At 32.8% G+C, this 17,408-nt stretch overlaps 1 protein-coding gene across 4 annotated transcripts in view; it reads left to right on the top strand.

Moving 5' to 3' along the window:
- The window catches only part of LRRIQ1 (leucine rich repeats and IQ motif containing 1), a 210,511-nt gene that overhangs the window by 48,947 nt on the left and 144,156 nt on the right, over positions 1–17,408 (top strand). For all 4 annotated transcript variants that reach the window (XM_032874162.1, XM_032874163.1, XM_032874165.1 and 1 more), the window contains 4 exons: positions 1,058–1,251; positions 1,765–1,892; positions 7,886–7,959; positions 14,461–14,554. In XM_032874162.1, coding sequence (XP_032730053.1) covers positions 1,058–1,251; positions 1,765–1,892; positions 7,886–7,959; positions 14,461–14,554 — 490 coding nt within the window. The remainder of the gene's footprint in view (positions 1–1,057; positions 1,252–1,764; positions 1,893–7,885; positions 7,960–14,460; positions 14,555–17,408) is intronic.

A 17,408-nucleotide genomic window follows, 5' to 3' on the forward strand; every position in this document is an offset into this window, starting at 1 on the left:
TTTATTACATAAATTCTAGATATTGTTTTTATATGTTAATTATGTTTTTTTCAAGATTATCTTTCAGTTTCTTATCAAATAACTTTTTTGGGGCAAAAAAACTCATGTTTATTCCAACATTAAATTGAATAAAATATTTTGGGGCTCAACAAGAAAATCACAATGAAGCTTGATTCTCCAAGGTCCAGCCTCAATGACTCCCATATGTACAATACTCACTGAAGATCGTCTGCTTACCAGTACCTACTTTAGAACTTAAACCATATTTCCAGTTTCTAGAACTGCCTATTTCATGTAATAGTGTGGTAACCTAAAGATATCATATCTAGTCCAATATTCAATCTAAGTAACATTTTCTAGATTTTTAGTATCTTTCATGAAATGTTTACAGACTTCCAGTGCTAATTCCTGATGGCTTACTTGAACAACCTTCTCAGTTTTTTCCTTATAAGTGCTGAGCTATAGTTGAAGATTCCTCTGGTATTTTTTATATAGTATCATATTAGTTTTAACCTTATCTGGGCAACAAGGAGGATACATGTGTCAATCTTGAAATACCTGAAGAATATGTTAATATTTCATTGTTGTCAATATGGTTGCACCTACTTCACTTGGGAATTTAAGATAGCTATCTCAATGGGATTGTAGGAAAATAGCATTCCAACATTATATATTCAATCTTAAGGAAGCAATCAAACTTCAAAGACCCTAAAACTGAGTTGGAAACTTTTTTTTTTAAGAAAACAAGTCCTTCTATTTCTCCCTTGTTCTGTTGCCTTTGAAAATAAAGTAAAACATCAGTGTCCACCCAATGTATACTTTTTAGTATTGTGTTCAGTTTTCAATTGGTATATAACAATGTCATTCAAAAATATATCTTTTAGGTACAAGTTTAAAAAAGAATACTTTTTACACTTACACATTTTTCACAAGAATAGGGGCTAAATCTTCACTTGTAATTAGAAAGATTGGAAAATAGGTACAATTAATTAGAAATTGCATCTTAGATTCTAGAAGAATGTTTGATATAAGTGATCTTGGAAAATTTTTCTTCCAGGTGGTTTAGAATCTTTGAGGAATCTTCAGCAACTAATTGTGGACCACAATCAGTTAATTAGTACAAAAGGTCTTTGTGATACTCCTACCATTATATACCTGGATTGCTCACATAATCATCTAACTAAAGTTGAAGGTATTGAAAACTGTGGATTGCTCCAGGTACTGAAGTTACAGGGAAATTATCTAAGTGAGGTAATTTCTTTGAATTATTGGCTTCTGTGATTAATACAACATTTTTCTTTTGATAGAAAAAATTAAAAGGAACTTTAATTTTTCTTTGTTTTTTATCATCTGTATGTGACTTCCAGTTTACTTGAAACTGTCACATACTTATCTCTATTAAAAAAAAAGTTCAACATAGAATATTTTGTAAAAAACTAATTTAACATAAGTTTTTCACAACACTAAAATAAATCATAATTTTCAGTTATATTTTCATATGTAAGTGGAGCCAAATGTATCTGTAATGAAATTCTAAATAAAATTTACCATGAAGTAAATTTTATTTAAAAAATTCTAATTATAAAGTTAATTCTTATAAATTTTATTCATCCTAAAATTCTCATAACATTATACTTTGATTTAGATATACAGTTTAACAGACTATACCTTTTGTTAGTTTTAATAGGTTTTATGTTTTTAAATTTTGTTGAATGACAAAAATATTTTACTTAATATAAGCTAATGACTCAAATTTAAATATAGCTTCCATCCTTGGAGAATCATGTTCTACTAAGAGAATTGCACTTGGATGATAACAGCATTTCAACTGTGGAAGCACTTTCTTCCTATTGGCTGCCTTTACTACAGAACCTGACTATCTCTCAAAACAGGTAAAAACAAACTGCATAAGCACTAAATGTGCTGAATGACTGTTTGAAGTAAATGCTTGATCTTCATAACAAGTAGAAAGGTTATTAGATTTTACCAGCAATTCAGTGGAAGTGCATCACAATAAATTAGTACATAAATTAGAAATATATCTTTATAGGATTTGAAAAAGTAGTATATTGGCAAACCCTCAAATTTTAGTAGATTTTAACTGTCACTTATCCTACTCATTTTGTTTCTTCTCAAAGACATACTTGTAGAAATCTCCCAGAGCTAGTTTGTTTATATTTGTAAAGAATATAGTCCTTGGAAAATGCAGGAGGTAGTTAATTTAATTCAGAAGGATGTCTCATTCTCTCAAGTGGTATTTATTAAGTCCTGGAAGAACGATTTTTAATCTGCTCTCAACTTGCATGTCTTTGTAACTGTTAAGATTGATTTAAATTCGATTTCCCTAAGGATATAAAGTAACACTTAAAAAAATACCTTAACATTAAACTGAGATGGGTACCTGACACAGAAGATTCATTTGAAACCACCAAACATCTGGATCTTTGCAGAGAATAACTGTCTAAAACCAAAACAGGAGCACAGTGTGTATATGTCTCCCTCTGCTTAATATTTCATTGAAACCTATTCACTCTAATATGATTAATTTGTTCATCAAAGGCACATGGAGTAGAGGAAAGAAACCACCTTTAACAAGAAATTGCTTTTTTGAGTTATACAACTCTTCTAGAACAAGTGAACAAGTATAACCCGATTTTAATGCATACTTTTTTTTCCTAAAAGAACCATAAAATTTTCTCACAATCTCTCCACAGTAGTGCTCATCCTTTGAGCATTTATGGGCCAAATGATTTAACTTCCACCTATTAAACTATTCCACTATTTGACAAAGCAAAAACTGACTCTGTATTCAAAAATTCCCTCAAATTATTTCAATGATCTAACATATGAAAGTTGATTTGGTTTTAAAAGGGGTATTTATTGTTTAAATAATTTGGGCATCCACAAACTTATTGGATCTTTTTACAGTATTTTCCAGGTAAGAAACACAATTTCAATAGAAATGCTTAGCTATGGTTTGGACATATGCAGTAAATCACTCAGTAACTGACATACCTCATACATTTTTTTTTATACCTCATACATTTTATAGAAGTGGATCTCAAGCCACATTACTGAGCAAAAATAATATTAAAAGAAATTAGAAAATATTCAAATTAATACCATTTTTTTGAGAAATAATGCCTTTAGTTTCTTTGGACAATTTAAACTATCAAAGAAATCTCCTTTTAATAGTTAAAATTAATACTAGCTGATAGACTTTTGCCCTATCAGTCTGATATGACTTATTTCCCATATTAATCTGATACGACTAAGAATTAGATCAACTAGATCACTAGACATTTCTTTGGGGTACTTAATCCAAATAATCTTTATTTGTAAGTTGACATTTGCTTAACCTTGTAACATTTGGATATTGATGTCATGTTTTCTATTTGGGGGAGCATAGAACTAAGTAATATATGTCCTTAGCATAAAAAAACTCTTAAGGGGTGCCTGGATGGTGCAGTGGATTCAGCATTCGACTCTTGGTTTCAGCGCAGGTCGTAATCTCAGGGTCTTAAGCTTGAGGCCTGCATGGAGCTCCATGCTCAAGGGTGAGTCTGCTTGAGACTCTCTCCCTGTGCCCATTCCCCATCCCTGCTTTTTTTCTCTCTCCCCCCTCAGTTGAATAAATAAATCATTAAAAAATTATTAAAAAATTCAAGAATGAAAGAACTTAATCTTTTGAATTTAACTATGTAAAAAAAGAAGTCAATTTATTATATAATAATATATGGTGTTTTTAATTTTTAAATTTTTTTTAAAATTTTTAATTTTTTTATAAACATATAATGTATTATTAGCCCCAGGGGTACTGGTCTCTGAATCGCCAGGTTTACACACTTCACAGCACTCACCATATCATATACCCTCCCCGATGTCCATAACCCCACCACCCTCTCCCCCTCCTTCCCCTCAGCAACCCTCGGTTTGTTTTGTGACAGTAAGAGTCTCTTATGGTTTGTCTCCCTCCTGATCCCATCTCGTTTCATTTATTCTTTTCCTACCCCCTAAACCCCCCATGTTGCTTCTCCACTTCCTCATATCAGGGAGATCATATGATAGTTGTCTTTCTCTGACTGACTTATTTCAATAAGCATAATACCCTCTGGTTCCATCCACGTCATCGCAAATGGCAAGATTTCATTTCTTTTGATGGCTGCATTGTATTTCATTGTATATACACACCACATCTTCTTTATCCATTCATCTGTTGATGGACAGCTAGGTTCTTTCCATAGTTTGGCTATTGTGGACATCGCTGCTATAAACATTAAAATTTTTAAGAGTACTGTCATTTAAATATATTCTTTATGGTCTCTCATAGTTCTTTGCACATTTAATTTTCTATCATTTCTTTTAAGATTTTATTTATTTATTTGACAGAGATCACATGTAGGCAGAGAGGCAGGCAGAGAGAGAGAGAGAGGGACGCAGGCTCCCTGCTGAGCAGAGAAATATGATTGATAGAAATGGATATAGAGAGTAGTAAAATCATTTCTTGAAATCATAGTGTAAAAATGATCTGCAACCTTAGGATTTTTCACAATAAGCTAATACCATTAACTATAGGAATTATCCATTGTACATTAAGATTTTACATGTGCATTGACTTTTTCACAACTATATCAGGCTTGGTAAAACTCAGGATCAGCAACTCTGAATGCTGAATTTACAACTTACCAGTCAGTTGACCTTGAATAACTCTCTTCGTACTACCAGAGCCTGGTTTTTTTATTTACATGTAAAAGGGGTAGTAATACCTATCTTATCTATTTGATGGAATGCCAAATATTGATCCAAAAGGAAAATATATGTCAATACATTTTGCAAACCTCAGATGAGTTTTATAAATGTGATATTTGGATTTGTGATTGGTGTGTCTTTTAAATTGTATATATTTTTCTTTTAATTTCTGATATTTTTGCCACAAGAAAGAAATTATGTGTCCATATGCTTTTTCCTCTCAAAGTGAAATATAATAAAGAATGATACTAAGTACATATTGTTTGAAATCCATGTTTCATCTTGACTTCTGTTTTAAATTTTCATTAAGACATATGACTGTTTTAAGTTTGACTCTGTGGAGTCCTAACTGGAAGACTCTTGGCTTTATGTCTTTCTACTTCCAGTGAGACTCTAAGTAGTCTAAGTAGGAGCAGAAAGTGGAAACTATTACCCATTGGCTGCTCATTGTACAAATCTTTTGCTTTTTGTCGTCTTTGAAATTTATATCTTTTTTATGCCCAGGGCTAATGTGACAAGGTCAAATGGTATTAGGTTTTCACTAATGTCCTTTGTCTTTCTGGTTTGAATTTTCTTGGAAAAAAATATACACAGATTGTCAGTAAAAGGAAAAGTTCTAGAGATTTAAAAAAAAGAATTCTACTATTAGGTTTCTACCTTCCTAATGAATAGTCATAAAGGTGAATGAATAGCCAGTTTTCTAGATCAAAATTTTATTAAAAAGAAAAAGAACATGATTCTAAAAGACTGGTTATCTGAAAAGATAAAATTTTAATGTAAAATATTTTGTCAAACCAAATATTTCTTTACTTGGATTGATTTTTGAAAAGACAATTTTATTTTTAATTCTGTGGCTTCATTGGTTATTTTACTGGTTGTCTTCATATAACCTATATGTTACCTATACTTTGCCATATATAACTTACTGGTTAAAACCATGAAATCATCTGAAAAAAAGAGGAAAACTCTTGACCTGTTTATCTTTCAAAACCTTTTTAGTAGAAGGACAAAGATTTAGTATTAGAAAATTAATTAAAGCTACAAAACAAGTAAGAATTTTCTTCTTGATAAATGTATTAGAATTATATTGAAAAACTTAAATTTCTTACTTATAATAATAATGATCCAATATATGCCTGAGTAGAAAATCATAACACTAGGACTTAAATTCATTAATTATGTATCAACAAAATTTTAATTTTCCTTCCTTCCTTCCTTCCGTCCTCCTTTCTTCCCTTCCTTCCCTCCTTGCCTCCCTCACTTCCCTCCTTCTTTCTTTTTCAGTGTACATGTGACATTTCAGTAAATTTTGCTATTTGGTAGTATATATACAAATAATGAAGAAAATGTAATGCCAATATTTTATCATTTTTTCTTTTATTACCTTGGGTGTTTTCCTCCTAGAAATTGTATTTACAAAGTGGTGTTGTATAGGTTTGATATAAATAGTAATATTGTATTTAGGTTTAACTACAGTCAGAGAGAACTTTTTCCAGCCTCATTATTTGGTCTGGTTTTCATGGGTAGTTCTATCTCTCTGCTAATGCAGAGCAGGATAGTACAAGAAAGGAGTCAAGGTTAGTACCAGGGTTAGTTTTGTGCCAGACCCCATGAGGCTTCCCAGTCACAGTATTATTCTATAAGCTTCTGACCTCAGAATAATAGATTTTCTTTTTTCATGACAGGGACATGGTAGAAATAAAGATGTAAAAATATCTGCAAGGACAATTAGAAGGACAGCATAAAAAACAAGAAAACAAAAGAAGTAGAAATTAGTGCGTACTTTTTTTTTCCTTTGGTACCAGAAATATTCTGTAGTTGAGGCATATTTTGAACTGTATGGAGTTTCAACATTTAGAGGGGTGGGGTTGATTCAGGAGACTTGTGTTTGTTACGAGATTATATTTGAAGCAAAGGAATTTTTCTGTTGTTTAAAGATTTAGAAGGCTTGGCTTAATTTTTATTTCCAAATAGCTATGGTAATGTGATATTATATTACAGAATAAGTGTAGACTTGTCTTAGTTGGAAATGCACATCACACTAAATTAATTTTCCCTTCATGGTTTTTATTCCCAACGATGTGAATGTTTTGAATATCACTTACATCCCTTGCTTGTATTTGGGTTCTTAATGACAATTATATATTAGAAAATGTTAGGAACTTTTAAAAAGTAGGAGGAAAAGTCAGTATTACTAGAATTTAAATATATATATGTATTAATAATAAGTATTATTTTAAAATATTAGCATATTTCTGCCAAACTTGCTTATTCTATCTATATAAAATATCTTCTACTATTATGTTCCTTGGAAGCATATTTCTTTTTTTTTAAAGACTTTATTTATTTATTTGACAGAGAGAGATCACAAGTAGGCAGAGAGGCAGGCAGAGAGAGAGAGAGGAGGGGTGTAAGCAGGCTCCCTGCTGAGCAGAGAGCCTGATGTGGGACTCAATCCCAGGACCCTGCGATAATGACCTGAGCCAAAGACAGAGGCTTAACACACTGAACACTTAACACACAGCCAGGTGCCCCTGGAAGTATATTTCTAACTTAGAAATAATCTTAGTGTAACTTTGGATACTTGTAGTACTTATAATACTTTCAATCTGGTAAACAAAAAAAATTTTAATTAAAAACAAAACTAGTAACTCTAAGCTGTTACACTGTCAAAAAGTGAAAAATATATATTTTTAAATTTTTACCTCTTAATGGTTTAAGTTATGTGCTTGAGCCAGGAAACATTAAGATAATATAAATTCTCTATAAATTAGCCTTTTATAAAAGCAAAACAAAATCAATAATAATAAAAATATATTTATTTTTATTTAAATAGCCAGTAAACATTAAACTCGATGATATTGGTCATTGAAATTGACAGTCCATGGTAATTTCCCTTTAAAAATGAATATAAATCTTCCATTATAGAATAAATACTTGGAATTTTATAATTACTACATTTTTAATTAGTACTATTAATGTCATAATTGTATTTTATTGTACAATTATATATGATATAATTACATACAATTGAATATTATCACGATTGTGTTAGTAAATATGTTATTATGTATTTATGTCATAATAAGGACATCCCTATTTAAAATTTTTACAAATTTTATTTCTTTGTTTTCAGCTTGACCAAAATCATACCACTTTTTCATTTTGTTTCTTTGGAAAAACTAGATGTCAGCAACAATTGTCTTTCTGGTAAGTTTAGAAAAATATATAGTTTTTAATAAGTATATAATGAGCTTTTGAGTTTCTTTCCCAAATGTGGTAAGGGATTTGTTTTGGATAGATGTGTTAATGGCATTTACAAATAACATATCCATACAATAAGGCATAGACGAGGAAAAATTTATCCTGCACCCTCTTAAGATACTAGGCTAGGCCTAAGAATTAAACTGATACAACATAGATTTAGAAAAAAAGAATACTTGTCATTTTTTTTTTCCTTAAGTTTGTTTGTATATATTTTTCTTGCCCTCTACTTCCTTCAAAGGCATGGTAAAATCATCCCATTAAATTTCTTTCCACTTTTAAAATTGTATTATTGGGGCACCTGGTTGGCTCAGTCAGTTAAGCGTCTGCCTTCAGCTCAGGTCATGATCCCAGGGTCCTGCCTACTTCTCCCTCTCCCTCTGCTGCTCCCCCTGCTTGTACTCTCTCTCTCCCTCTCTCAGTGTCAAATAAATAAATAAATAAATAAAATCTTTTTTTTTTTTAAGATTTTCTTTATTTATTTGAGAAAGAGAGTGAGAGAGCGCATGAGAGGGGTTCCGAGAAACAAGCAGACTCTCCATGGAGCTGGGAGCCTGATGCAGGACTTGATCCTGAGACTCCAGGATCATGACCTTGGCCAAAGGCAGTCGCTGAACCAACTGAGCCACTCAGGTGCCCTAAATAAAATCTTTAAAACAAATAAAATAAAATCATATTATTTCCATATCTTTCTGGTACACCTGGGCAAATACCACAATTAGATTTTTATTTGAATTCATGTATCTTTTACCTGTGAAGTAAATAGCCTAATGAAGATGAGTAAATTAATTTGTCTAACTTGTTGACTCCTAACATGTACAAACACCCATTAAAAATTTATTAACTTAAAGAATGATCAACTGATTTAACTGGCCAGTCCCTCCCTAAATTTACACATCTCAGTTTTCAGTCAGTCCCCTCATGGAAACAATCATAGTTCTAAATTTGTCACCATAGATTAACTTCATATTTGCTTTTGTTGCTTCTTTCGGTGTTAGATTTAAAAAATCATCAGTTTACCACCTGTGTTTTCTTCTATGAGTTTTATGGTTTCAGGTCTTATGTTCAAATCTTCAACCCATTTTGAGTTAATTTTTGTATACGGTGTAAGACAATGGTCAAGTTTCATGTTTTGTATGTGACTATGCAGTTTTCCCAATATCACTTATTGAAGAGACTATTCTTTCCCCATTGTATATTCTTGACTCCTTTGTCATATATTAATTAAACATATATGTGTAGGTTTATTCTTGGGTCTCTGTTCATTGATCTCTATGTCTCTTTTTATGCTGATACCATACCATTTTAGTGCCTATGGCTTTGTAATATAGTTTGAAATCAAGGAGCATGATGCCTCCAACTTTGTTCTTTCTCAAGATTGCTTTGCATATTCAGGGTCTTTTGTGGTTCTATATAAATTTTAGGCTCATTCTATTTCTGTGAAAAATGCTATTGGGATTTTGATGGGGCTACATTGAATATATATATTGCTTTGGGCAGTATGGACATTTTAACAGTATTAATTTTTCCAATCTAGCACGTGACATATCTCTCCATTTATTTGTCTTCTTCAGTTCTTTTTGTTAGTATCTTTTAGTTTTAAATATATAGGTCTTTCACCTCTTTGGTTAAATTTATTCCTATGTATCTTATTTTATGATGCAATTATAAATAGGATTGTTTTCTTAATTTCTTTTTCTGATGGCTCATTTGTGTAAAGAAGCCCAATAAATTTTTGTGTATTAATTGTGTATCCTTCAACTTCAGTGAATTTGCTTATTTGTTCTAAAAGTTTCTTGATTGAGTCTTTAGGATTTTCTATATATCATGTCATCTCCAAATAGCTACAGTTTTGCTACTTCCTTTCTGATTTGGATAACTTCTATTTTATTTTCTTACATAACTGCTCTAGCTAAGACTTCCAAAACTGTGTTGAATAAAGTTGTGAGAGTGGATATCCTTGTCTTATTCCTGATCTTAGAGGAAAAGCTTTACCTTTTCACCATTAAGGATGATAATAGCTGGTTAGTGTGGGGTTGTCATATATGGCTTTTATTATGTTCAGGTACATTCCATCTATACCCACTTCATTGAGCATTTTTTATCAAAAGTGGATGCTGAATTTAATCAAATGCTTTCTCTGCATTGTCTGAGATAATCATATGATTTTTATCTTCTGTTTTCTTAATGTGATATATTACATTGACTGATTTGTGGATGTTGATAAGTCCTACTTGATCATGGTGATGTGTTTTTAATATATTATTGAATTTAGTTTGCTAATATTTTACTGAAGATTTTTTGTATCTATGTTTGTCAGGAATATTGGCTTATAATTTTCTTGTGGTATTCTTGTCTAGTTTTGGTATCAGGGAATGCTGACTTCATAATATGGGTTTGGAAGTTCTTGCTCTCTTATTTTTTGGAAGAGATTGAGAAGGATTAGTATTAATCCTTCTGTGAATGTTTTATAGAATTCACCAGTGAAGCTGTCTGATCTTGGATTTTTGTTCCTTAGGAGGTTTTTGATTAAGATGGTTCAATCATCTTACAGTAATTGATCTGTTCAGGTGTTCTATTTCATCATGAGTCAATCTTGGTAGGTTGTATGTTTCTAGGAATGTATCCATTTCTTCTAGTTGTTCCAATTTTTTGGCATATAATTTTTCCTAGTAGTCTTTTATGATCCTTTGTATTTCTGTGGTAAAACTTGTACCATTTCTTTGATTTTTAATTCTATTTATTTGAGTCTTTTTTTTTTCTTTCCCTAAGTCTGGCTAATGTTTGCCATTTCTGTTATCTTTTCAAAGAACCAGCTCTTAGCTTTATAGATCTTTTTGTCTTTTTTGTCTTCATTTAATTTATTTTTGCTCCAATCTTTATTATTTTCTTCCTTCTAATAACTTGGGGCTTTGTTTGTTCTTCTTTTTCTGGTTCCTTGAAGTGTAAAGTTAGATTGTTTATTTGAGATGTTTCTTATTTTTAGAGGAAGGCATTTATCATTGTGAACTTCCTTCTTAGAACTGCTTTTGCTGCATCCCATAAATTTTGGTATATTACATTGCCATTTTCATTTGTCTCAAGGTATCTTTTTTAATTCCTCTTGATTTCTTCTTTGAAGAATTGGTTGTTTGATAGTATATTGTTTAATCTCCACATATTGGTGAATTTTCATTTTCTTCTTCTAATTGATTTCTAGTTTCATATCATTGTGTTGGAAAAGATGCTTGACATGATTTTTTTTAACTGATACTTGCTATTTTCTTAGCGAGTGGTCATTTTTAGTCTTTTTTTTAAAATTTTTTATAAACATATAATGTATTATTAGCCCCAGGAGTACAGATCTGTGAATCACCAGGTTTACACACTTCACAGCACTCACCATAGCACCTACCCTCCCCAATGTCTATAACCCCACCAATGTCTACCCTCCCCAATGTCTATTTCCCCCTCCCCCTGGCAACCCTCAGTTTATTTTGTGAGATTAAGTCTCTTATGATTTGTCTCCCTCCCAATCCCATCTTGTTTCATTTATTCTTTTCCTAATCCCAAGCCCTCATGTTGCTTTTCCACTTCCTCATATCAGGGAGATCATATGATAGTTGGCTTTCTCCAATTGACTTATTTCGCTAAGCATAATACCCTAATACCATAATACCATAATAGTTCCATCCATGTCGTCACAAATGGCAAGATTTCATTTCTTTTGATGGCTGCATATTATTCCAATATATATATATATATATATATATATATGTATATATATATATATATATATATATATCACATCTTCTTTATCCATTCATCTGGTGATGGACATCTAGGTTCTTTCCATAGTTTGGCTATTGTGGACATAGCTGCTATAAACATTCGGGTGCACGTGCCCCTTCAGATCACTATGTTTGTATCTTTAGGGTAAATACCCAGTAGTGCAATTGCTGGGTCATAGGGAGCTCTACTTTCAATGTTTTTAGGAACCTCCATGCTGTTTTCGAGGGTGGTTGTACCAGCTTGCATTCCCACCAACAGTGTAGGAGGCTTCCCCTTTCTCCGCATCCTCGCCAGCATCTATCATTTCCTGACTTGTTAATTTTAGTCATTCTGACTGGTGTGAGGTGGTATCTCATTGTAGTTTTGATTTGTATTTCCCTGATGCCGAGTGATGTGGAACACTTTTTTCATGTGTCTGTTGGCCATCTGGATGTCTTCTTTGCAGAAATGTCTGTTCATTGACATGATTTCTTAAGTCCATCTGGTCTAACATGTTGTTTAAGACTGATGTTTCCTTCTTGACTTTCTGTCTGGATAATCTATTCATTGATGTAAGTGAAATATTCAAGTCCCCTATGATTATTGTGTTGCTGTCTGTTTCTCCCTTTAAGGCTGTTAATATTCACCTTAAATATTTAATGTTCCTGCATTGGGTACATAATGTTTACAACATTATATCCTCATGTTGGATTGACCCCTTTTATCATTATGTAACACTCTTCTTTGTCTCTTATTACAGTCTTTGTTTTTAAAGTGTGTTTTGTTTGAAGTAAAATCCATTTTGTTTGATATGTCTAGTAATTTTTAGAAAGACTTTATTTATTGAGAAAGAGAGAGCACAAGCACAGGGGATGGGCAAAAGGAAAGGGAGAAGGTGAACAGGAAGCCCACCTGAACCAGGACCCTGACTAAACAGGGAGCCCGATGGAGGGCTCCATCCCAGGTCCCCTGAGATCATGACCTGAGCCAAAGGCAGATGCTTAACCAACTGAGCCACTCAGGTGCCCTGATATGTCTAGTAGTTTTTAACTATCTATTGAACATTGTATATAATACAGTTTAGTGAGTAGAAATTGTTGTCTTCCTTTTAAAGGTAGTTATGTTCAGTTCTGGCAGGCAGTTAAAGCATTTATGGGTACTTTTTTTTTTTTTCCCCTGTCTTCTTTAATTTCATTCACTCTTAGGACAAGCCATTTTAGTTTTTAACTCAGTTCATGCCCCTACCCCAAGACATTGTGTTCACTCCTACTGCATAGTCTTTCTGGATTGTAGCTCAATCTGTGAGATACTCAATTAGGTCTCATTTTGACTAGGCTGAGACTCCAGTGCCTTTTACTACTACATGAACTTACTGTCATCATTCAGCCTTCAGCCTTACAGCTGGCGATTTCTGCTCAGTTTTTCGACCTTTCCCTGTGTGTGTGACACCTCACACTTGTCTGTGGACCTGTGGTGAATCTTCACATAGACTTCTTCCCCCAGTTCCTTCCTCACAATATACATATACACAGCTTCTTGTCAGTACTTTTCATCATAAATTCCAGCTTGTTCTAATATTTGCCTCCTCAGTCAGCAAAAGAGCTTCTTTATTTGGTCTCACTGCTCTGAAGTGGTAAACTTCATTCAGACAGAAAACCCCTGTGATTGTAGGCTCACCAGGTATGTTTCCCTTCTCTCAGAGTAAGGTTTAAAAACAAGTGCTTCCTATGTATTGTCTAGTTTTATGATATTTTTCTGTGGGAGAACAATTTATTATAAATTACTCTGTAGTGTACCCTACATTGACCTACTATTCTTACTTTTGAAAGTAAAATAGGTCCATGTAACTCTAAGTATGTGTTCAGTTTTACCACTTATTACTTCAGATTTCACTTCTTCAGATTTCGTGCTAACTCTGGCAAAAACTCTTCTAAGCCCTACACACATTACCTCATTTAACCCTTATCCAATAAGATTGGTATGAGACTGAATCACAAAGCAATTGTATGGTTTGCATAGGTTCACAAAGCTGCTAAATGGGAGAAATATATATTCTAACAGCTGAGTCTGCACTCTTTTTTTTTTAATTTTTAATTTTTTAAAAAAATATGTAATTTTAAAGATTTTATTTATGTATTTGAAAGAGAGAGAGACATAGTGAAAGAGGGAGCACAAGCAGGGGGAGTGACAGAGGGAGAAGCAGGCTTCGCATGGAGCAGGGAGCCCCTTGTGGGGCTGGATCCCAGAACCCTGGGATCACGACCTAAGCCGAAGGCAGACACTTAACGGCTGAGCCACCCAGGTGCCCCCAGAATCTGTGTTCTTAGCATAGTCTTTCTCTCTCTTTTTTTTTTTTAAGATTTTATTTATTTATTTGACAGACAGAGATCACCAGTAAGCAGAGAAGCAGGCAGAGAGAGAGAGGAGGAAGCAGGCTCCCTGCTGAGCAGAGAGCCTGATGCGGGGCTCGATCCCAGGACCCTGGGATCACGACCTGAGCCGAAGGCAGAGGCTTTAACTCACTGATCCATCCAGGCGCCCCGTATAGTCTCTTTTTAAAAGTATATTGTATTCTGCAAAATAAATAATTTTTATAACTTTAATACCTACCAGTAAATAAGTGGTCATTTCTTTATGATTATTTTTCTTTCTCTGTAATTACCCTCTATAATGATTTTTATTGTTTATTTTCTATAGATCTTACAAGTGCCATTAGGTGGTTTGATGCATGCTATTCTCTCCATGAATTGTCTATCACTGGAAACCCACTTCTTCAAGAAATAAACTGGAGGTAAGAAACATTGTTGCACTCTATTATATACTTTATTATAGTTGCAGAAAACACAATTTGATGACAATTGTTCACGTATATTCATTGCTTGGGAAAAGGTAACAAAAATAATTTAAAAGTTATTCAAAATAAGAAATTTTTGCAATAGTACTTTTAAAAATCTCTTCAACCTAAAATAATTTTTGCAAATGTATGAGCTATGCAAATTTAAAAAGATTATTTTGATCCATACCATTGATTGTGTGACAATTTTAGTATAAGGGTAACTTGGGGCTTGTATTTATAGAAAACACATTGGGAATTACTTTTTACATGTTATCTAAATCACATAGCTCGCTACTTAAAATTATTTTTTTCTGTCATAACTCAAAAGAGACTTGATGTCTATTAAAGTATGACTTGTAAGGTTATGTGAATCCATGCCTCTCTTTGAAATATTTCAGTGCCTAGACATAATAGAAGAAAAAATGTTTTGTAATATTTTAGATGAATTTTCTTCTTTAAAAAAATGTTTCTAAACTGAAATTCTCATACTGTGCTAACACAATTTTCCCCCAAATTGATTTCTTCCTGATGAGCATTTTTGAGAAAACTTTCATACAGCAAACTTTGTCAGTTTTATTTATGAGTATGAACATTGTATGAAAACCACCACAAGTAAGATATTAACATTTTTACCACCTTAAAAAAATTATGTTCTCCCCTTTGCAGTCAGTTGGCTCCCTCAGACTCTAAAAATGTCTCCCTACTCCTTAATGGATTTCATTGTTTCTGATGACATTCTCTTTGGAGACTTCTAAATTTTATCTTGTCAATGGTTTTCAGCACTTTGATTATAATGTGTTTTGCTGTGGTTTTATATAGATTTACTCTTCTTAAGATCTACTGAGCCTTTGAATCTAATGAATTTGTCATTTCCATAAAATTTAGAAATTTTTTGCCCATTATTTTTTCATACATTTTTCCTGCCTCCTTCCTCTCTTGTACAACTAGGATGCCAATTTCACCAATATCAGACCACTTGATATATTCTAGAAGTTGCTATTGCTCTGTTCTTCTATATATTATGCCTTTTTTCTGCCTGTAGTTCACTCTAGACAGTTATTGCTGTATCTTCAAGCTTTCTGATATTTTCCTCTAACATATTTATTTTGCTGTTAAAACCAGACTTAATCAGTTCAGAGTTCAGATACTATGTTTTTCATCTATAAAAATTTCATTTATTTTTTTTAATATCTGCAGTTTTTCTCCTAATCATGCTCATGTTTTTCTGAATCACCTTGAACATATGAAGAATATTTGTAATAGCTGTTTCAAAATCCTTGTCTGCTGATTTCATTATCTGTATTGTTTGGGGTCTAGTTTTGTTGATTTTTTCCCCCCAATTCTGGCTCATGTTGCCCTGCTTCTTGCACGCTTGGTCAATTATGATTATATTCTGGACACCTTAAATTTGGTACTGTCGATTTCTTAATTTTGTTCTTTTTCTTTAGGCAACATCTATTTTCTTTCTGATGTACAGCAGCTAAGTTACTTGAAATTAGTGAGATGCTTTTAAAGCTTGTTTTTAAGTTCTGTTAGGGAAGTCTCAAAGAAATCTTTAGACTAGTGCCAGTTTAGCTTTTCTGCTCTGGAACTGACTGCCTGGTGCCTCTTATAGATATCCTTTCACCTTTGGCTGGTAAGAATTATTCCCGGCCCTATATGGATTCCTGTTAATTTTCTACCTCTTGCTTCTCTCTGGTTCTTGTCCTTGGACGTATGTGGTTTTCTCTTATACATCTTCAGAGCATTACTCATTTACCCAGGTCCAGATGAATTAAATCCCAGAATTCTGAAAGACCTTGCATATGTCCCCTCTTCTAGTACTGCTGATGATTCTGATCTGATCTTCTCTCTTTTTATGTCTAGCAGCATTCATTTGTAAAACAGTTTAACATGATTTATTATACATTTGACATTTGTATCATATAAAGTCATGGGTACATGAAGACAGAAGTCAAGAATAGACAGGACTTATAGCCTAATTTAGCAAGATAAGTTTGACAACACACTAAGTATAGAGAAAGGCAAATATGTACTGAAATTCAGGTGGAAAACCTGTTTCAGAATCCTCAGAGTTCGGATCAAATTGTTAATCTTATCAATTTGATCAGGTAGTAAAAATAAGACATTTATGAATAAAATATAGACAAGGAAGGATACATAATTGAAAAGAAAGTTGTGATATCTGATCCTAGGGCCGAAGCAGTTGATTCTTTGTCCTGATTTGGTTTTCCTATGATGTGTTGCCACAGGCAGGAAGATCCTATTTCTGAAGACTTCCAAAGGAATGTATGTTATGGTAGAGCCAATGATCTGGTCATGTTTAAAATTCCTATATCTGACTTAATCCACTTGCAGAACAAGATAAGAGTCTAGGAAGTAGTCTCTTTCCCTCCCTTGTCTGAGGCCACTGCAAACCTCTGACACTCTCTTTCCATAAGTATTGATTTCCTGAATTTGTTAATTGGTCTTTCATTAAGAAAACAGTATTTTTTTTTTAGAATAGCATTTTTATGCCAAATCAAGTACTTGTATAATTTGCTACTTTTTGATAGCTTGTATAGAGTTATTATCTTTGCTAGAAAATGTTTTTCTATTTTCTTTAAAGCTCAATTTCCACATAAATTTCTAAAGTTACACTATTTTTTAGGGAAACCTGGTACGTTTTTACATGTTTTAAATAGAACTTGTCAACTTCTACTTTAGAAACATCTGTTTCTAGGTGCAATTTAAGCTGTGTAGTATAGAAGAAACCAGTGAAGTGGTTTTCAAAAGTGTATCTCTAGACAAGCAACTTCATCATCACTTG

This window comes from Lontra canadensis, unplaced genomic scaffold, assembly GCF_010015895.1.
Source record: "Lontra canadensis isolate GAN:19392208 unplaced genomic scaffold, GSC_riverotter_1.0 scaffold52, whole genome shotgun sequence".
Taxonomy (NCBI): domain Eukaryota; kingdom Metazoa; phylum Chordata; class Mammalia; order Carnivora; family Mustelidae; genus Lontra; species Lontra canadensis.